Source organism: Rhinatrema bivittatum, chromosome 6, assembly GCF_901001135.1.
Source record: "Rhinatrema bivittatum chromosome 6, aRhiBiv1.1, whole genome shotgun sequence".
Lineage (NCBI taxonomy): Eukaryota > Metazoa > Chordata > Amphibia > Gymnophiona > Rhinatrematidae > Rhinatrema > Rhinatrema bivittatum.
In genome coordinates, this window is record NC_042620.1 from 344,024,699 (window position 1) to 344,046,991 (window position 22,293).

The 22,293-nt window shown below is 45.2% G+C and overlaps 1 protein-coding gene across 4 annotated transcripts in view; it reads left to right on the forward strand.

Annotated features, from left to right (window-relative positions):
• ATP11C (ATPase phospholipid transporting 11C) overlaps positions 1–22,293 on the forward strand; it is a 365,103-nt gene that overhangs the window by 243,085 nt on the left and 99,725 nt on the right. For all 4 annotated transcript variants that reach the window (XM_029607769.1, XM_029607770.1, XM_029607772.1 and 1 more), the window contains 2 exons: positions 1,076–1,257; positions 16,053–16,316. In XM_029607769.1, the coding sequence (XP_029463629.1) occupies positions 1,076–1,257; positions 16,053–16,316 (446 nt within the window). The remainder of the gene's footprint in view (positions 1–1,075; positions 1,258–16,052; positions 16,317–22,293) is intronic.

The following is a 22,293-nucleotide window of genomic DNA, read 5'->3' on the forward strand; positions in this document are numbered from 1 at the left end:
TGATCAACTGGGGGTCTATAGCAATGTAACAGAAATTATGTAGGGCAGAATAATGAGCCTTATGAGTCTCATATTCCATAATCTATATTATGTTCTGAGGACAGTATCGCGCAAAAATCAGCAAGACAATAGTATGCAGAACTCACAATTCTACACAGCAAAATGCAGAATGGTGCAGAAAATTTTCACCATAGTGGAGAATAAAGACGAGAAACATTAAATTCCTTATTTGAGGTTTTCTGTTGCATTTTTAACTGCTGATAGGGCAATGGAAAGTGACCAGACATAGATATCATAGCAACCTGACACTAAGGTAATTAAATGGGTATTGTTTTGACCTTATTGCTTCAATGTGGCCAAACAATGACAGAGCAATAGGTAGAAACCAGTAAGATGCTTCCTCTTTACAAATTATTGGTGAAAACTGGTCCTTAGCATTTATCCAGAGCAGTCTAGCCTCCAGATCTTGTAGAGATATGCTGTTTATTTATTTTTGCTGGATATTTAAATTGTCCTCGTTACTAGCTTCTGCTATCCAGCAAACCATTACAGCCCCAAGGATTTCTTTGTGTATCCTGTGGCCATAGGTCATCATTCCATTAACTGCAATGGAGCTAATACTTGGTTGCAGTAACACCTCACAGCCAATCCATGAGATACTGCAGATTGGCAGATGATGGAAGTGACCATGTATTTTCAAATGCTGAATATGCTGCAGATTCTAGCAAAATGTTGCAAACTTGAATGGTATTAATTGGGTAGAAAAAGAATAAGGCTATCCCCCCATGTCCTTGAAATGTACTAGAGCTTGTAATGCTTTAAAAGGATAATATGGAAGACTTGTTACTTTATGTGGTCAAATAAAAATCCCTTACACTTGCACTACAACCAGAGTTAACTATTCATTTGTAGCCTGAAACTTCTGTTCAAATAATACTTTTTAAAAGGTTCAACTTCTAAATGCTACAGATTTGTGCTGTCTTAAGATAAGACCAGATAGTTTGTTGCAGAATCTCTGAACAAGAAATGCAGTAAGGTTTGCTGGTTTTCTAAATATAATTATTTGTGTTTCAAGGTGGGATATCGGACTCTCTGTGTGGCCTTCAAGGAACTGTCCCCTGATAAATATGACAGAATTAACCAACAGCTCACTCAAGCTAAAATGGCACTACAAGACAGAGAAGAGAAGATGGCAAGGATTTTTGATGAAATAGAGGCTGATATGCATTTGATAGGGGCCACTGCAGTAGAAGACAGGTAACTGATTTGCGAGAAACCAAAGTGGAGTTAGTTCATTCTTCTTTTCTGTGGCTGGGGAAGAACATACAGAAGCTGTTTGAGACAACTCTCTTTGTATTATAGACCAGCTCAATTGAATGCATTCAAAGACCCAGCAAGACAGTAACCCTTGTGTGATTGTTTTATGTTACTCCCCTCTGCAGCATAATCCCAAGGGGGTCAATATTCAAATGATGTTCATTCAAATTGGCTATTAACTGTATAAATCTAACCTGTTAAAAATATCGTCCTCTCCCCCCAGCCCAGCTAAAATCTCTGGGCCTGATTTTTTGAAAAGCATTTACTCGAGTATAAGTAGGCTTTAGAAAATTGCTACAACACATGCCACTCAATTGTCCATAGTATTTACTCGTGTGAGTGCACTTTATTCAAGTAAATGGCTTTTGAAAATTGCTGCAATAGTAGCTACATTTGCGCGCATAACTTCTTTTGAAAATTTCCCCATGAGCTTAACAGGCACCAGATCAGACCTGAGCACCATTTGCTTACTTTTGCACTGGAATTAGATAAGAATGGGAGGAAGTAGTAGGCCATATATTAAATTTCATAAAGTGAATAATTTTGACAGCTGATATTTTTTGGGTTGGGTTACAAGATACACCTGTTGGTGTATCTTGTAACCCAAGAAACCATTTGATGAGCAGGTGGATATTTGGACAAGATCTGAGAATCCCAGGGCAAACTAGCACCTGAGATGCCTGTGACCCTGGAGTAGGTTTTTCAGAACCAGTGACTGTACTGAAGACTAAAATCAGGTCATTGGAGATAATTTGGTAGAGAACATAAGCAAGAATATTAACAGAATTGTGTCATGCATGTTTGTCAACATGACATAACTAATATGGAAGCAAAAAAAAATAAAAATCTCATTTCTCTTTCCTTATTATTGAGTCAAATAGTGTGAGTAAAACCACTTTTAAAGAATCTGAAAAACCTACCACAGGACCTATAGAGGGCAGAGGAAAATAAATTAGATTGTCAGACTGTGACTCTATTTTATTGAGACCATGAAAAACTTTTAGAAAGAGTTAACTATTCAAAGCAACAAGAAGAGTTTATCCCCTGCTTACAGACTGGCCAGAGGAGGTTCATGCTTCTATTAATGAAAAGACTTGGTCTTATTTCATTGAGATTAGTTTAGCAGCTGTTCATCCTCGCAAGCTTTAAATCTCACAGCATCATAGACACTTGCCCATCTCATTTGATTAACTTAGGAATAGAGAGGTGTGCAGAATCATTAGTTGCTTGTGAATTTGTCATAGTGAGAACATTTGTGTATTTCGGTTGTCTGTATAGGTAGTTTGTATTATTTTGTGTCTGCTTTGTGTACTGTTTGATTTTATTGTACTTTGTTTAGAGCAGCTTTGCTCAGTAAGCAAATACTATTTTTATTTCATACTTAAATTTATCTTCCCTCATTTGTTGAAAAAAACTATAGGGCCATATTTGAAGAAATCCGAGTTGGCCATTGCCAAATTACCAAATTGCCAACTAGTGTAAAAAAAAAATGATGATGAGGATGTCAAACTTGTCTTTTCTAGCTAAAATTATAGAACAGGTACAGGTCTGGAACTCCTAGCCATCTCCGACACAATTTCCACCCCCATAACAGAAATTATTAACTGCTCACTATCCCATGGCAAAGTCCCCGACTGCCTAAAGCAGGCTGTAGTCAAGCCTATCCTTAAAAAAACCAACCTCGACCCAACTAACCTATCTCTAACCTTCCTTTCCTCACCAAAATCATGGGGAAAAGTCATTAATGCACAACTCACTGAACACTTAGAAAATCACAATATCCTTTTCCCCTCCAATTCAGCTTCTGCAGGTTCTTCAGTACAGAAACACTCCTTATTTCATTCTCAGACACCCTCCTCAAAGGCCTAGACTGCAGCCACTCTTACATGCTCGCCCTCCTCGAGTGCTCGCCAAGTGTCCCCCAAGGATCCTCCCTCTTTTCCACCCTCTTCAATATTTACCTGCTACCCCTCTTCCAACTCCTTTCTGACCTCGGCCTCTCCTATTTCATATACACAGATGATGTGCAAATACTCATCCCCATACAAGAATCCCTCCCCAGTGCGCTCAAGACCTGGGAAAAATGCCTCTCAGCCATAAACCTCCTCTTCACAAACCTCCAGCTGGCCCTAAACACATCAAAAACTGAACTTCTCATTATCTCCACCTACCACTACCCCCTGCCCTCCCCCAGCAGCGACCCTCTCCCCAAAACGTGCAAAACTTAGGTGTCATCCTTGACCACCGACTAAACCTAAAAAACTTCATTAACGCCACAATAAAAGAATCCTTTTTCAAACTTGTTCTGCATGCTACAATATAGCCGAAGCTTTTGTCAAGCCTGTGTCAGCGCTGTCTAGATGCTCATTTTGCCAATCATGGTCCATCTTCTCAGTCTCAGATTTGAAGCCGCATGGAACTCTTCTCCATTCTTTCATAGAGTTTAGTTGCCGAGCTTGATCTCTCAATTTTGAAAGCACTTGGAGTGGCTGGAACTGACTACTCGAGGTTGTAGAAGGACCCCATTTTGGTCACCCTATGCAAGGCCTCATGTTTCTTTCGCCTCCTGGATGCAATTCAAGAGTTGATTGATCTGGAATGGAGTGTGCCAGAGGTGTCCTTTAAAGGAGGGTGTGCCTTGGCAAGTTTATACCACTTGTATCCGAAGGCCAAAAGACCGTTGTATTTTCCTAAGGTGGATGCTTTGCTGTGTTCTGTCACAAAATGAACTACCCTTCTGGTGGAGGGAGCTGCAGCTCAGGATAGAAGAATTGTTGCTATCCTAAAGCAATCCTGAGGTTTTTCTAGCCCCTTAGTTTACTGTATATATTACTTCTTTTGTCTGAGCTTGATGTTCCCGTTGGTTTATTGTTAATGATAATGTTCAAGTATAATCAGTTTGTCCACAGTTTGGCTTTTCCAGAGAATACTGGCTGGCTGATCCATGACGTCAGCTTTTGCTCCGTCTCCATCTGCTGGCAGAGGTGCATAACCCACTGGTCGGGATTGACCAGCCCTCATTAGAGGAAAGGAAATTATCAGGTAAGTAGTAATTTCTCCATGTCTATGATTAACTATTTATGACTGTCGCTTGTGGATTGGGGTGGGTGGGGGTGAAGTGGTTGGATGCAGTGATGATCCTTTTGGATCTAAGTTCTGCATTAGACACAATCGATCATTCTGTTGCTTGAAAACCTAGTTGAAGCAGGTATTAAGGGATCCCTGGAATGGTTGCTTCTTTTTTTCTCTTTAGCAGGTAGGACAGCAAAGCAGTACCTAGATTTGTTATCCCTTCTCTCGCCATTAGTTTTCAATGTATATCTGCAACCATTAACCAAAGTAAACCAAGGCTATTATAAGTGCCTTATTATATTTGTTTATAAATTTTTGGAACTCGCCTATCTCAATGCAGTCATCCTAAGCGAGTAACACAATCATATAAGTATAATTTAAAATTAAATACAGACAATGCATTCTTATTTTGTTTTATATAACAGAATCTATGCAAATGCCTGAGTAAAAATTGAGTGAGAATACTGGTGTTAAAGCCAAGCTCTGATTTGATGTTGAGTAGCAAGTTAAAATCGAATCCTAAGAAACTGAAGCTTTATGGATCTGTAAAGAAGACATGGAGTTCCCTAAACCACATTTGTATCTAGTGGATTGCATGTTGGAATTAAATGATTAGGTTATGAGCTTTGGGATCAAAACTGATAGGGCTTTGAAGGTTTGCAAGACAAAAACTGGAGGTGCACCTGAAGAAGATTTTTGCGGTCTCTGCTTTGGGCATCCAGGCCGCTGTCTGCAGTAGTTGTATGCTTCAGGCATCCTTGAGATGGGTGCAGCAGCTTCAGGAGAACAGAATTTTGTCACCCTCTGAGGCTCAGCACGTGGAACATCTCGAGGCAGCAGTCTCTTATGGTGCCGATGTGCTCTATGACCTTATTCGTACTTCATCAAGGACAATGGTGCCCACTGTCTCAGCCAGGAGGCTTCTGTGGTTGAGTGGTCAGTTGGTTTCCTCTAAGGCTCAACTAGGGGCACTGCCTTTCAAGGGTAAGCTCCTCTTTGGTGAAGATCTAGAACAGCTGATAAAACTCTTGGGTGAAAATAAAGTCCACAAATTGCCAGAAGACAAGCCCAAGGGGTCCAAAGGGTCTCTTCCATCATGTTCTCTTTTTCGTGGCTAATGGCATTTTTGGCAGAGAAGAGCTCTGGCTATGGGACTGAGACAAGCCTCAGGGAGGTCGCAGTCTTGGAACCAGTCCTTTCGGGCCCATAGAGCAGACAAGGAGATCTCCAGCCAGGATGCTGGTAGCAAAAAATCTTCCCAATAAAGCAAGGCTCGCTCACTCTTCTGTCCCAAGGATAGGAGGTCGTCTTGCATATTTTTACAAGGAGTGGGCCAAGATAATGTCAGACCAGTGGGTCCTAGAGGTGATAGGAAGAAGTTACACTTTAGAGTTCACTCAGTCACTCAGATATCTGCTCAGTAGGCAAGGAGTTGGTCGTGTGGCAAACTCTCGAGTGTCTGCGTATGTTAGGGGCCATAGATCCTGTCTCCCCGCACGAATAAGGGAAAGGCTGTTACCCTCCTTTTTAGGGACCACAAAATAGAGTATGTTTCGTCCAATTCTGGACTTAAAGAAGGTGAACCTGGCTCTCAAATTGCCACATTTTTGAATGGAAACTTTGAGATCCTTGGATCTGAGGGAATCTGCACATCAGAATCCATCCAGACCATTAAAGGTTTCTCAGGTTCATGTACCTGGGGGAGCATTTTCAATTTTGCGCCCTTCCGTTCGGTTTAGGGACAAATCCACTGACTTTTACCAAGGTGATAGTAGTGGTGGCTGTGGCCCTCAGAAGAGGGGGTTTTGGTGCAACCATATGTGAACAACTGGCTAATTTGATCAAAGTCGCAGGTCCTGTGGCAGTCAAGGGTGGAGATGGTGATGCACCGCTTGCATTCCTTAGGTTGGGTAGTGAAATCTATTCAAGAGCCATCTTCTCCCCTCACAAGTTTTGAATTTTCTGAGGGCACGTTTCAATACACGTGTGGGGATGTTTTTCTTCTGGAGTAGCGCACACTCAAGTTGCAGTCTCAGATCCAGAGTCTCTTGTAGTCCCGCATTTCCAGAGTCTGGGATTACTTGCAGGTCCTCGGCTCCATGGCATCTACCTTGGAACTCGTGCCCTGGGCGTTTGCTCACATAAGACAACATCAGCAGACGTTGCTGTCCCGCTGGAACCCAATATCAGAAGAGTTTCATCTTCCACTACCGCTTACCGACTCAGCATGGTCCAGTCTACCTTGGTGTATTTTGCGCAGCCATCTGGGCTGTGGAGTGGACTTGAAGGTTCCACGGTGGATGGTCATGACAACAGATGCCAGACTCTCTGGCTGGGGAGCAGTGTGCCAGTCTCAGTCAGTCCAAGGGCATTGGTCGTCACAGGAAGTGTTGTGGTCTCGAGACACGAGTGGTGCATCTCTAGTGTGCAGTCACTTGGTCAGAATCCTGTCTGACAATGCGACTACGATAGCCTATATCAACTGCCAAGGGGGGACCAAGAGTTGAGCAGTAGCTCGGGAAGAGGAAATGCTGATGTCTTAGGCGGAGCAGCACCTAGCTCGGATAATGGCTTCTCACATAGTGGGGTCCGATAATGTGCAAGCTGATTTTCTCAGCCATCAGCAGTTAGATCCTGCAGAATGGGAGCTATCAGATGAAGCGATGTGTCTCATTGCCCACATATGAGGGATTCCTCATATGGATCTAATGGCAATGCAATGGAATACCAAAGCACCTTGCTTCTTCAGTCGCAGGAGAGAGTGAGGAGCGGAAAGGGTCGATGCCCTGGTTCTTCCTTGGCCAAGCGATGTTCTCATTTGTGTTCCCGCCATGGCCTCTAGTGGGCAAAATACTCAGAAGGATAGAGGTCCACCCAGGAAGAGTGATTCTGGTGACTCCAGAGTGGCCTCGATGACTTTAGTTTGTGGACCTGGTCAATCTAGCAGTGGTCGGTCTGTTGAGGCTGGGACATCTTCCAAACCTCCTTCATCAAGGTCCCTTATTTTTCAATCAAGCAGATAACTTTTGTTTAGTGGCTTGGCTTTTGAGCGGCAGCATTTGAGAAAAAAGGGTTATCTGGAGGATGTTATCACCACTTTGTTGCAAGCTTGTAAGTCCTCCACTTCTCTGGCTTATGCTAGGGTGTGGGAGGGTTTCGAATCCTGGTGCGCTCATAAAGAAATTGATCCTCAGCAAGCCTGGGCTGGTTAAGAGCTCATTGTTTAACTCTTTGAGAGTGCAGGTCTCCACCCTGGCCAGTTTCAGGGCAAAGTCCATGGGAGACCACTGGCGGCGCACCCTGATGTGGTGCATTTTCTTAGGGGAGCAAAGCATTTTTGCCCTCCCACTCGGGCTGTTTGTCCATCTTGGAGCCTTAATTTGGTCCATTATGCTGCCCCATCACTAGCCTTTTGTTATTGGGCACCATGGATGCCAATGATCTCGGGAGCCCTGAGCCACTGAGATAGGGGGGCATCAGAGGTCCTGCCTGGCTTCATGCACCATTTGTGCTAATGAGCGCTAGGGTTGCTGTCGAGGCTATCATTAGCCATAGCCACTGGCAAGGGATGCCATCGAGCTCACTGCATCGATGCCCTCAGATGTAGAGGTGAGCCAAGGGGAACTGTCGATGGTGCCAGCAGTCATCAGTTCTTTGGGCACCAATGAGGCAAATTGGCGCCATGTTGGGGCTGCAGAATCACTGCTGCAGGCTTCCCTGGCATCTTCGGTACCGCAGGTCCATCAATGCTTTTGGACACAGGTCTCTATTGATGCCACTGGGATGTTGAAGTCCACGGGCGCCTGGGGCCCTGCGGACATGTCGACACAATCAAACGGCGTTGAAGCACTGGGTGCAGCATTGTTTGGTGCCATTGATGTGATACATCATTGGTGAGCATGAGAACACTATGGGCTCCATAGGCACTGTCACCACGGCGGGCACCAGTGGACACAGTCGGATGCTGCAGGATACTGCTGCAGAGCACCATGGGCACTGTCTGTCACCATGGACCTCTGCTGCTATTCCTAGAGGGAAACAGTGGTGAGCCATTACAGACTCAATTTCAAGGGCTATGTTTAGCCTCTTGGAGTGTTATCAGGTACTGGGGGTACCATGGGGGTGATGCCATAGAACACCACCCATCACCATACCATAATCAGAGCCCCAGTGGTACTGGGGAAGAAGTCGTCATATTGTTCCTATTCACTCTATTGGAAGTTAGTGTGATAGTGGACTGCAGCATGTGCGGTTGGGTACGGCAGGGGTCATCTACTCCAATTACCTCGCGGCATTCTCTCTGTCTGTACAGTACACAGCCTTGCCAGGATTCTGCCATTGTCATGTCAAGGTATCAGCCTCCTTGTCTGTTCTGCACCATAAGGTGCTAGGGGACACTGGCAAGGAAGATGCCATCACTCACACTGTGATTGCTTTTTGACAGCGTGCAGCCACTGACTCTAACAGGTGGAGCTTGGTCCTTGCTGTGCCGTGGGATTCTACCCACAAGCCAGCGAGTGGGTTTGTACATTTTATTTATTTATTTTTTATTTTATTTAGAGTTTTTATATACCGGCAATCATGAAAACATATCTTGCTGGTTTACAAAGAACAGGAGTGCATTATGTACATAAAAACTAGAACTGAGGTGACCGAAGATACAGTTACATTTAACAAGGGTAGCCGAACTTGGAGAAGGAAGAAGAGAGGAGAGAATAGAAATGGTTAAACAATATACAATTTAAATATAGTATACAAAATAAATGTTATATACAAGAGGCATGGTGTTTTAGGAGTCATTGAATTGTGTCATTGGGTTGTGTCCGGAAAAGCTTGCTTGAATAACCAAGTCTTAAGTTTGTTCCTAAAAGTTAGGAGGCAGGGCTCCTGTCTGAGGTCTGTAGGAATAGAATTCCACAGAAGAGGGCCAGCTGTGGAGGTGGCGTGATCTCTTATGGTAATGTGTCTGGTCGTTTTCGCTGGGGGAACTTGGAGGGAGTCTCTGTAAGCATCTCTGGTAGGTCTGGTAGAAGTATGTGCTTGGAGAGGGAATTGAAGATCGAGAGTGGTGAGTTGATGTATAGTTTTGTAGGTGATAGTTATGGCTTTATACATGATGCGGAAGTAGACGGGTAACCAGTGAAGCTCTTTCAGGACAGGGGATATGTGGTCTCTTTTCCTTACGCCTGTCAAGATTCGGGCTGCTGAATTTTGGACCATTTGTAGAGGTTTGGAGTAGGATGAAGGTAGACCTAGCAATAGGGAATTGCAATAGTCTAGTTTCGAAAAAATGACTGCTTGGATGATCGTTCTGAAGTCTTGAGCATGGAAAAGAGGTCTTATCCTTTTCAGGACCTGGAGTTTATAGAAGCAGTCTTTAGTTGTTTTGTTGATGTGTGCCTTAAAGTTTAGCCGGTTGTCTATTATTACTCCTAGGTCTCTAGCTTGTGTGGTAGGCAGATTGGTAGGAAGAGTACTGTTGGAGGTGTTCTCAGGAGAAATGAGTAGGATTTCAGTCTTGGAGGAATTTAAGATGAGGTGTAGGCTGTTGAGTAGTTGTTTGATTTTTTGGTGGCATGATTCCCAGTAGTCAAGAGTATTAGAGTATGTGTCTTTGATAGGGATGATGATTTGAATATCATCTGCATATAGGAAAAACTTTAGATTGAGGTCGGTGAGAAGTTGGCAGAGAGGAAGAAGGTAAATATTGAATAGAGTCGGAGATAAAGACGAACCTTGTGGGACTCCTATGGCAGAGTCAAATCTTGAGGATTCCTTGTTTTGGAGTTTAACTTTGTAACCTCTATTGTTGAGAGGTTTTAAACCAGGAAAGGACTGTGCCGCTGATTCCTATGGACGACAACTGGTTTAGGAGGATGGCGTGGTTGACCGTGTCGAACGCTGCGGATAGGTCTAGCAAGATCAATAGGTATGAATTTCCTTTGTCAAGGCCTAGTAGGATGTGGTCTGTCAAAGAGATAAGGAGGGATTCTGTGCCTCGATTTTTTCGGAATCCGTGTTGTGGGGCGAAGAGAAGATTGTTGTCTTCGATGTAGTTTGAAAGTTGAGAGTTGACTAGTTTTTCCATGATCTTGGCGATGAATGGAAGGTTAGCTATGGGGCGGAAGTTGTTAGGGTCCTTCGGGTCAAGGTTGGGTTTCTTAAGGAGTGGTGAGATTGAGGCCATTTTGAGATCATCTGGGAAGGATCCTTGGGCTAGAGAACAGTTGATGATGTTTGTCAGTGATGTGGCTATTGTGTCTGGAATAGATAGAAGTAGTTTGGAGGGGATGTGGTCTGCAGGATGAGACGAAGGTTTCATTCTTCTCAAGATAGCTAGTGTCTCAATGGAAGAGACGGGCTCAAAAGTGTTTAGGCTGGAGTTTTTGAAGGTCGGGTGTTGATATGTTGGGAGGGCGTCAGCGGTATTGGTAGGCAGTTGAATTAAAAGATTGTTGATTTTATTTTGGAAAAACTGAGCGAGTTCATTAGCTTTAGACTGTGCCATGTCGCCGGGGATTTCTCGCGGTATGGTTTGAGTGAGGCTGGAGACATAAGCGAAGAGAGCTTTAGCATCAAAGACCAGGTTGTGAATCTTAGATGCAAAATAATCTTTTTTTGATTTTGAGGTGAGGGCTTTGTACTGGTATAGTGTGGATTTGTATGAAGAAATGGTGATGTCGCAAGGGGTTTTACGCCAAGTCGCTTCTTTCTTTCTTAAGCTTTGTTTTAGTTTTCTAAGTTCGTTGGTGAACCAAGGTTGTCTGTTGGAGGCATTGGTGTGAGATTTTTTTATAGTTGAAGGGCAGAGCTTGTTAGCTATATTTTCTGTTATGTTGTTCCAGGAACGAATGGCAGTGTTCGGGTCGGTGAGATCTAATAGAGGGAGCTGTGAATCCAACTGATTGTTAAGGTCTTCTGGGGAGCATCGCCTCCTGTATTGGAATGAAGGTGAGGGGATATTAGGAGTGTTGGTTTCTTTCAGGGCGAAAGAGGTAGAGATGAGAGTGTGATCCGACCATGGAACCTTTTTGTTCTTCAAATTGGATGTGGTCGTAATGCCTTTGTTGATGAAAATCAAGTCCAGAGTGTGACCCGCTTTCTGTGTGGGTTCGTTGACTAATTGTTGGAATCCCATTGCTGCCAGGGCTGTGAGGAGGGTTACGCAGCTGTTAGATGGTGAAGGATTGTCTATGTGCAGATTGAAATCTCCTAAGATGATTGCTGGAGAATCCAGATTGATGAGCGTAGTGGTGATTTCAAGAATGGGGGAGACATCGGATTCTAGGAGCCCTGGGGGGGCGTAGACAAGAAGGATTTGAAGATGTTGTGATGTGAAGAAGCCGACTTCCAGTTTTGTGTTAGAGCTGAATGGGTGTTGGGTGAAGTTAAGGCTTTTTTTGGTAGCCAGAAGGATTCCACCTCCTCTTTTTTTCAGTCTTGGGAGTGAGAAGAAGTCATAGGTCAGCATAGGGAGTTGGTTTATTAAAGCTGTATCTGAGGGCTTGAGCCATGTTTCGGTTACTGCGCAGATATCTGGCTTGGCGTCGGTGAGGTAATCATTGAAAATTAGGGATTTTTTTGTTAGGGATTGTGCATTGAAGAGTGAGAGTGAAAAGAGGGTGAGGCCTAAGAGCTGGGTGATTGGTGCAATCAGAATAGGGGTGATTGTTTTTAAGTTGTAGTGAAGGGCTTGTCTGGCAGATGGTCTTTTAGGTAGGAGGCGGTGTTGCAATGTTGGTATTGGAAGAGCTGGAAACATTTTAGATGGTTAGCTGGATGGTTACTGCAGGGTGAGCGCTGGATGGCTGTTGCAGGGTGAGCGCTGGATGGCTGTTGCAGGGTGAGCGCTGGATGGCTGTTGCTGGGTGAGCGCTGGATGGCTGTTGCAGGGTGAGCGCTGGATGGATGTTGCAGGGTGAGCGCTGGATGGCTGTTGCAGGGTGAGCACTGGGATAGCACTGGTATGGTGCTGGTGGGGTAATGCTAGGGGAGATCGAGGGGCGAACCGAAGGGGCGAAACAAAGGGGCAGGCCCCTTTGTCGCACTCCTTCGTGCGCGCAACGCCAGTGAGGTGGTGGTTTAAATACCCCGCCGGTCGGTCGCGCCTCTGACGTCACCGCCGCGACGTTTTCGTGGGCGTCTCTTTTTATGGTGCTGGCGGTTCCGGGCGAGGGCTCGTGGCTCGGGTCTGGCCGGCGGAAGCGAGGGCTCGCGGCCCGGTTCGAGGCAGAGGAGGGCGGATGTTCGCGGCCTTACAGGTAGGTAATCTGCTGGAGAGCTTCTGCAGAGAAGGGCCGGCGATCGGCGCGGGAGCCCGAGCGGGGGCGAGCGGAACAAGAGGCCTTACATGTGCCGCCATCCACAGAACTTGATACCATTGTATGAATACTGGTCAGTATACATTTTACAGAGGAGGGCACTATTATTCCAGTTGCCCTCTACTGTATGGGTTTCCCTTGTGGCGAGCACAATGGGTTGTACGCCGCAATCACAGGACTGACCTAAGACTACACTCCTGGTCGAACCCTATGTGAGTGGTTACCAGGAGGGTGGTATTCGGAGTTTTCCCCTTCCTCAGAAGAGGATTTTCTCTTTCGACCCCTCCTGTGTTAGAAATCCCCTTTGTGGGGACCCCCCTCTTTGGCTCCATCCCTTGCAGGCTACGAACTTGAGCCTCGATTCCTTTGAATCGATTCATCTACTTGTAGGCCAGAACCAGGGAACAGCAATGGCTGTCATTGGACCATTTTTGCTGGGGTCCCTCCGTTGATTACCTTGGTGACCTACGCCATCTGAGGATGGCCGCAAGTAGCATATTTGATTATTTCTGAACCTCAACAATCAGTGACTATAACCCAACTCTCACCTGGAGAGTGGGAAGGTTTTTTGAGATCAGGAGACCTCCTCTCCCGTTGCTTTCCTGTCCCTTCAGGAAGGAGAGATAAGACTGGGTTTCCAGGCGACCCTTATTGGTCCTGCCCTGGACGCCTGGTTGTCCACCCCTACAAAGGGTTTCCCTAGTTCTCCGTTTCCTGAAGAAGGGGGTCTCTGCTTCTGACTGGCAGTCACTCTCTGTTCCTCGCAGGATCCGAGAGCTGGTAAGGTAGTAGCAGCTCGTCCTAAGGCACAACAGGTCTATTTTGCGTGGGAGCCTTTCTAAATTAGGTCTCCCCATTGTACTAGGAGTCTCCTCTTTGGGTTAGCTCCCGGGTGAAGATGAGAAGTTTCACCTGTCTGGTAATCACTTTTGATGCCTGCTGAGCTCATGGCGTTTTTCATGGAGGACCACTATTGCCAGTCATTCTCGCCTGCGGGACCCTACTTCAGTGAGGGAGGGTTCTAGTCCATTTAATTGGTATGCCTTTCAACCTATCGCTATATCCATGGCTGAGGGAGTTGTGGGATGAGGGAGCCCCGCAACAGAGGTGCTACTCTTTGGTTGAAGTGGTTTGAAAATATACTTCCCCATTTTAGGGATAACCTGTCTGTGGACAGGAAAGTCCTTGTTCATGCAATGGTTGTTCCATTTATTGGACCATGTGCTTTCTTGGGGGAAGTATATGTAATCATGGCTGAGGTATTAATACCTTAGCCAGGTTGATGGCCAATCTCTTCCGAGATCACACTGACCATGCCCTGATACCCTTAGGGTTTCTAGGCCTGTGAAGAAATCCTGTTCTACAGGGGTTTGCACTTGCGGCAGCCCGGACAAAGAGAAAACCATAGAAATGACAGATACACAAAACCCCCAGGCATAGCAGAGGCGCCTAAGGCAGGCAAGTGATGCGAATGCCAGCAAGAAACTGGCATTCACATCTGATGGAGGGTTTCTGGATTTCTTCCCGTCTGATGGAGTGTTTCTGGATTTCTTCCAGACAGGCTGAAGGCGCTCTCTCAGTGAGTAACTCCCTACTGGCATTGGCAGTGAGTTACTTGTTTGGGATTGAGATATACAACCTAGTAACTTGTTCTTACCCTTGCAGTCCAGGGCTCTGTCTCCTTGTGTTCTTCGCTCCTTCTGACTTCCAGTTGGAATGTTGAGGGGAGAGGAAGAAAAGCTGGGGCATTCGTGGTATATCTTAGTGTATACCTGCAGGGAAAGAATCACCACTTTTTACCTATATTTTTGCCAATTTCTGGCCAGCACTGCCTTTAGCTTTTCTCACTTCACTGGATTGCCCAAAGTGCCTTCCTGCTCACCTGAACTATCCTGTAGACAGGATGGATAGCCCTGCCCTTGACAGGATGCAGTGTGGGTGAGCTTCAGGCCTAACTTATCTCCCTGCTTGGGAGTTTGAGCTAGCGATCCCATTCAGGGATTGCCTTTCAACCCCTGAAACTCTTGGATGCTGTCCTGCATGGTCAACTATGTCTGGTACTTTGGCACATAGGGTCTGTCACCGACCCTGCTATTGCTGTTTATGCTACAAGCTTGGGTTTTTATGCCCATTGTGCCTACCAGCCAAACATGGGGCATACTTCTACAGATGCATTCTGTCCTTCAGCTGCCAGTGGACCGCAGTTTCTTTTTGGAAAGCTTTTGGGACCCAGTTGGTTTTTCGGTTGTCTTGTAACACTGAATGAAACTATGCAGTCTTTGTCCAAGAGTTCATCTCTTGTTTACATCTCTAGACTTTTTTTCCTGTATCCGAGGTTCTAGATCTACTATTGTCAGGGTTTATTGATGCAAAACCCTGCTTGTAATGTTTTCCATGACGCGGAGTATGTTTCTTGCTGGCATTCGCATCACTTGCCTGCCTTAGGCGCCTCTGCTATGCCTGGGGGTTTTGTGTATCTGTCATTTCTATGGTTTTCTCTTTGTAGTACCCAAGTCTTTTCCTGCTTAGACTCCTTGGTTGGTCAGCTGCTTCACAAGCAAAAGGGAGAGAGGTGGTGTTTTCAGCACTGTGCAGTTTCTCACTTTATCCTGCTTGAACAGCCTATAGCTTTGGAATCATGAGGACTATCATTCTTGGAGAGAGCAGAGTTGCTAACCTGAAACAGGTGTTCTCCTAGGACAGCAGGATGGTAATCCTCACGAAACCCACCCACCTCCCTTGGAAGTTGGTTTCTCCATGTATGAGCTATATCATGAACTAAGGGACTCTGCCTAGGGGGCAGGGTGATAACTACAACTGCACATGCTCAGATCAAAGTTCCAGACCAGACTCCATCCGATGATGTCACCCATACGTGAGGACTAACATCCTCCTGTCTTTGGAGAATACCTATTACAGGTAAGAACTCTGCTTTCTTTATGGTCGCCATACATTTCTGGAACTTCTTGCCTCAGCAGATTCAGTTGGCAGAGGCCTTACTGGGTATTAGACTTTCCTTCAAAAAAAATCTGGTTATTTTAATTTTGTGCTACTGGATTTTAATAACCTTGTTGTTCTTTTCCATAGGTGTCTAAAGAATGTAGTGGGTAGGAGAGTAGTTAGTACAACTTTCAGTTTGGGGGTTGTGAATTACAGTCACTGTTTTAATTAGGTTGGTTATGGTTTACCAACTCTTTAGTTTTGTGATTTTTCTTCATTGTATTTATTGTTACTATGTAAAATCTGTGAACCACTTTGTGTGCAGAAAAACAGTATGTGACCAGTCAAAGAAGAGCTGGGTGCTCTCTCCAGTTGGGGTAATACTATTGCTTTCATCTGCAGGCTTCAAGATAAGGTAGCAGAAACTATTAACGCCTTGCACATGGCAGGCATGAAGGTTTGGGTGCTCACCGGGGATAAAATGGAAACGGCCAAGTCCACCTGCTATGCCTGCCGGCTTTTCCAGAGCACTACAGAGTTGCTGTTGCTGACGACAAAATTTCTTGCGGAGCAGGAGCGGAAGGAGGATCGCTTGCATGAACTGCTGCTAGAATATCATAAAAAGCTGGTGCAAGATTGTCCCAGTATTAGAGGGAGCATTAAAAGGTAAAAAATCTTCAGAATAATAGCCGTGTTAGTCTGGTGTAGCAAAAATGACAGGAGTCAAGTGGCACCGATAAATTGGTTAGTGTAAGGTGCTATCCGAGTCCTGTCATTTTCATTAAACGGTAATTTACCTCCCTTTTAAATTGCCTTACATGTGCAGAGAGACTGTGCTGTCTAAAGGATATATATATATATATATATATATAGCAGGTATAAAGTAAATCTGTGTATCAGCCAGAAACTCCAGCCATCTCCCATTTTTATTTTATTTTCTTAAATCTGAGGATATGTGGAGAAATCTATGCCTGACTGAAGAACTGGAGGCAATGCATTTATTTTTGCCTGAGACGTAGGTAATTGACACTGTGGGTTATTAAGTTTCAAAGGCAGCTTCAATCAGTTATTGCCATGCGCCTGACAGCATCAAGTGTTCGTCCTGTGATGCTCTGAGTATTATGAGGTGCTAGACACTGGCAGGACCTCTTCAGCAACGCTCGATGAGCTGACCATGATCTTTCGGTGGGTAAATGTGAATCAGTTATTTACTCTTTTGGATAATAGAAGGACTAGGGGGCACTCCATTAAGTTAACATGTAGCACATTTAAAACTAATCGGGCAAAAGTTCTTTTTCACTCAACGCACAATTAAACTCCGGAATTTGTTGCCAGAGGATGTGGTTAGTGCAGTTAGTGTAGCTGGGTTTAAAAAAGGATTAGATAAGTTCTTGGAGGAGAAGTCCATTACCTTTTATTAATTAAGTTGACTTAGAAAATAGCCAATGCTATTACTAGCAACAGTAACATGGGATAGACTTTGTTTTTGGGTACTTGCCAAGTACTTATAGCCTGGATTGGCCACTGTTGCAGACAGGATGCTGGGCTTGATGGACCCTTGGTCTGACCAGTATGGCAAGTGCTTATGTTCTTAGTACTTTACACAAAGCATCAAAAACAAAATACATCTTCACATTTTGTTTTCCACTTAAAGCCGGTCTTTGCATGATGCTGGAATGTTTTCTGTGCTCAGCACCTTACTGAAAAGGGTGCAACAAAGAAATCTGATGTTCTTCTCAAGTGATGAAGAGACAAAGCTTATAGCCAAAGTACATGTTTTCATAGATTTTCTCCCCTTCCATGCCTATAACTAAGCTATTTCTGTCCCCCCAGTAATGTTTTATTGCTAACTCATTGCATGCTGTCATGCACATGCGCACCTTAGGACCTTGTTCAGAATTAACCTGCCGGGCATCAGCTTGCTGGGATTGGTTTTCCATCTGTTATAAGACAGAGGACAATTTCCCACGTAAACTGGCCTCTCTGAAAATCCCCTGTCTCATAGCGGCTAGGATGAACCCATGAGATTCACAACACACAAACCTTTAGCCACATGAAAAAATGGGCAATCCGGTGGGTGTGTTTAGGTCAGGGCGGGAAAAACGGCACGGGTACTTGTTGTTCTCTACGTGTGCTATGTATCTCCACCCAGCCAGGTGGCAGGTACAAAGTGCATGCTTACTTTATGCTAGGAAATGTTTGTCATTTTCCTTTGAAAATTAGCTACAGAATGCATGCAGTAGATGTACCTGTGCACTTTGCAGCTATGCTGGCTGATGTTTGTAGAAAGAAAACAAACTTTTCAGGTAGAATTGCTTGTATTGGTAGCTGCAAAGCCTTTCATCTTTCAAACATCGGCTCGCCTAAGGTCCATTTCTCATGCATGTCCTATATGTTCAGGTTGAACCTTCATGGGTTTTTCTAAATACCACTCTCATTGGCTCCACCCTTTGTCTCGTTCTATGCCACTGCACCAGCCCCACTCCCTTGTTCCCTATGGACACTTTGGAGAATGCAGAGAATTTGGTTATTCACATATTTCTTGTGACATCTCATGGAAGGGGGAGGGGGGAGTAAGACTACCTTTGTCATGCCTTTGTTGTGCTTTACCATTTAATTGTAGCCAAGGGAGTCTGAATTTCTCTGAAGTTTATCACCTAGTTTGTCACATCTATGGAAATTCTGTGAGTTTATCAAATTAATTCATAAAACTTGAAAAAAAAATCCATTCTGGATTCATAGAAAACTGCTATTTATCTCTTCAGATTTTCCTAAGGTTAATGGCAAACCATCCTGTGGACACTTCCTGCATATCTAGTGCAGATCTGTGGTTGTTTTCTCATTTGTGCCAAGTTGAAATCAGCTTGAATAGAACTGCTTTCTGCATTCTCTATTAGACAGTTGTTGCCCACCAGTAGAAAAATTCCTACCTGAAAACCTTTATTTGAGGGCCCAGTAAATTCCTTCTGCTGCTTTAGGCTACCAATTCAATTGATCCACCGTGTACTGGGGCTATGGCACTGTGAGCCTTCATTTTGTCATTTTTCATACAGGCAGGCCAGTCCACACTAGTGGGTTATGCAGATGGAGACTAAGATCACTGACTTGCTGATGCCACCTCAGTTAGCCCTGCACTGACATCAGCCTGTCAGCATTCTCTGTCTTCAACAGATGGTGAACATGCATATTTACCTGTGGACATAAGCCTGCCAGGATGGGGGCAGATTGTGATTAGCTCTTGAGGTGTGATAGCAGGGCTCCCTCCCTCAGTTGAGCAAGTGGCAGTGGTGTGGCCAAGGGAAGTGTGAGGTGAAGGATTCTAGCTCTCTTCCTCTGCAAGCAGTGGATTGCTTCCAGGAGCTATAAGGAATCCTTGGGCTCAGGTCTGTGTTCTGTTTTCTTTTGAACCTCTGTCTCTTCCTCCTCCGCTGGGGTCTCACATTCATCGGGCAACAGGGGAAGGCATGCTGGCTGGGCCATAACCAGACAATCAAGTTTAAAAAAAAAAAAAAGAGCCAGCTTGTTCCCGCATGGCTGGGATCATGCTGGCTGAGACTGACTGCATCTGACATGTCGGGATTGTCTGAGGCAAAAGATTGCAGTGACAGCAGAGAGCAGAGGCTCACAGCGTTTACAGCAGATCACAGCATCGGCACAGGAATAGCCATACGGTTGGGGCAGTCAACCACCATTAATAACAGCACCATGTGTGACTTATGCTCAAGATGGCATCGGGCAGTCAGAGCACGAAACAGTTCCTAGTCTGTGCAACCAAAATCCTCTGTCTGTGACAGAGTTGTTTTGGAGGCGCAGGGAGAGATGCCACAGGAGGATTCCCCCCCCCCCCCGCCACAAAAGGGGGATCTCAAACTGTGATGGAAGGCTCAGTAGGGGGTGGCCTTCCAGGCAGGCTCCCCTCTGGAGGGAGAGGAACTCTCTCCTCCTCCTCCACTACAGCCAGTTTCCCTGATGGCTGAGGAAGTGGGGTCCAAGGTGGCATTTTTTTTTTTAAAGAATTGCAGTTCTTTTGTAAAGGGCAGGATGCACCACAGCCAGGGAAGCCTCGCCCAAAATCGTCCTCCCCAAGGCATGGCAAGTGTCCAGCTGCTACTTCCTCCTTTCTGAGACAACCTAAGCTACGGAAGAGGCAAAGGGAGGACCAAGTAGAAGAAGATCAGGATGTCTCAGTGGGCTCCTGGGAGTAGTTGGTCTCTTCGGTAGATGTCAGGGAATTTGCCCTGGAGGAAGGAGAGCTTCCTTTGAATGTAGGACCTCATAGGACCATGCTGCAGCTGTTTCATGGGGATGAGCTTATCCGGTTTGGTAGTTCAAACGCTAAAAACGCTAGGAAGCAGCTATAACACAGAAGAACCACCTTCTCATGATCAGTTTACATAAGGTATCCTGTTCTTTCCTCTCTTCGTGAAGCAGTGATCTGAAGTAGAGTGTTCCAGAGGCAAATTTCAAAAGTAGACAGTCCTTCGCTGGTCTTTATCCTATGGACCCCAATGCGAAAGAAGGGTTCCTGTTTCCAAATTTGGAGGGTCTGATATGCTCCATCATCAAGAGAACTACTATTCCAGTGGAAGGGGGAGGGGAAGCCCTAGAAGCACAGGATCGTAAGATTGAAGCGATCCTGAAATAGGGCCTACGAGGCTGTGGCTATGAATTTGCAGATCTCCACTTGCTGCTGCATGGTGAGATGGGCCAGCTTGCAGTAAGCTCAGGATGGAAGAGAGTGGGTCCTACTTGGAGCCTGGTTCTGCCTTCCTAGCAGATGCAGGCTATAATTTGGCATGTATGGCAGATCGTGGGGTGGCTCTGGTCATAGCACGCTGTCTTCTCTAGTTGCTTAACTGGTCGGCTGATACCATTCTAACTCTAATTTGACAAAGTTGCCCTTCAAGGGGCCATCTTCTCTTCAGGGATGAGTTAGAGAAGATGGCAAATTGGTGGGGGAGTCTAAGATTCTGTGGTTGCTGGAAGATAATAAGGTGTGGTCCCTTGTTCCTCCTTTTCCAGAAGATGGTTTTGCAACTCTCATTGATTTCATCCCTCCAGAGAATTTGGGAGTCAGAAATCATGTTCTTATGGGAGATCACAGTTCATTTGATCAAACAACTCAGATAAGGATGGAAGCTCAGGTTCCGGAGCTTCCTGTTCCTCCCAATGAAGTTTTGGGGTTTCACCATCAGATACCAGGGATAGGCGAATGTCTCTCATTATTATCAGAGATGGGCCCAAATCACTTCTGATTAGTGAGTACTGGAGCTAGTCAGATGACTATTCTTTGGAACTGGATTGACCACTTAGACACTTTTATGATTTCCCCATCCGGTTCTGTAGAAAAGAGAGTAGCCATACAGACCACATTGTAACGGCTAGTTGACTTCAACGTCGTGTTCCTGGTTCCCAAAGGTCATGAGGGTACAGGATGCTATTCAATTTACTTTGTGATTCCCAAAATGGAGGGTTCATTTCATCCCATCCTGGACCTGAAAGGGGTCAGCCTGTTTCTGTGCATGGCCTGATTCCAAATGGAAATCTTGCGGTCAATAATTCTGGCAGTATAGAAGAGGGGGCGTTTCTAGCGTCACTCAAAATGGAGGGTTCATTTCATCCCATCCTGGACCTGAAAGGAGTCAGCCTGTTTCTGTGCATGGCCTGATTCCAAATGGAAATCTTGCGGTCAATAATTCTAGCAGTATAGAAGAGGGGGAGTTTCTAGCGGCACTCAATCTGACTGAGGCCTATCTGTATATTCCTGTTCACAAGGAATATCAGCAATATTTGTTATTCATGGTGTTAGATCCCATTACCAATTTCAGGCATTGCTATTCCGTCTCTTCTCCAAGCTGAACAACCTTTCCTCATAGGGGAGCTGTTCCATGGTGGTGGTGGCAGCAGTGCTTCTCAGATAAGGCATCTTAGTCCTTCCATATCTGGATGCATAATTGATCAGGGCCAAGTCGGCAGTAGCTAATCCCAATGTGTCTTGCAGGGTTGTTCAGTTGCTTCAAGGGGTGGGTAATAAATCTGTCAAAGAGCAGTTTGCAGCCCTCTCAGGACCTGGAGTATATGGGGGTATGGTTCCATATTGTGCAGGGCAAAGTGTTTTCTTCTGGAACAGCATTTCCAAAAGCTATGGAGACAGATACAAGCCCTGAGAGTGTTGAAACGGCCAATGGTATGGACATATCTGCAGAAGTTGGGGTCCATGGCGGGGAATGGAGGTAGTTCCACGGGTGAGGGTGCACATGCATCCTCTTCAAAGATCTTTGCTTGCCAGGTGCAAACTTGGCAAGCAAATGAAGAGTAGAGGAAATGGGGTAGCTTGTGGGAATGACTGCTACTACCTGATAATTAATAACCTTATTCAATAAACATACACACAGTTAATGCAACTCCAACACTGCTCTGTGCTTCAACGGCAAGAGGAAATGTGGGAAAAAGGATTTGCATTCACAAATAAGCGTGGGAGTAGCTTGCTTGTTGCGGTTACTACCCCAAACCAAATTAGCCTGCTACTTCACTTTCAATGCATATCCAAGCAGCTCTATGCTTCAATGGCATGGGGGAATGAAGAAAAGATGATTTATATTCAGACAACAACAACAAGGACTAAATTGCACAGGCTAGGTAA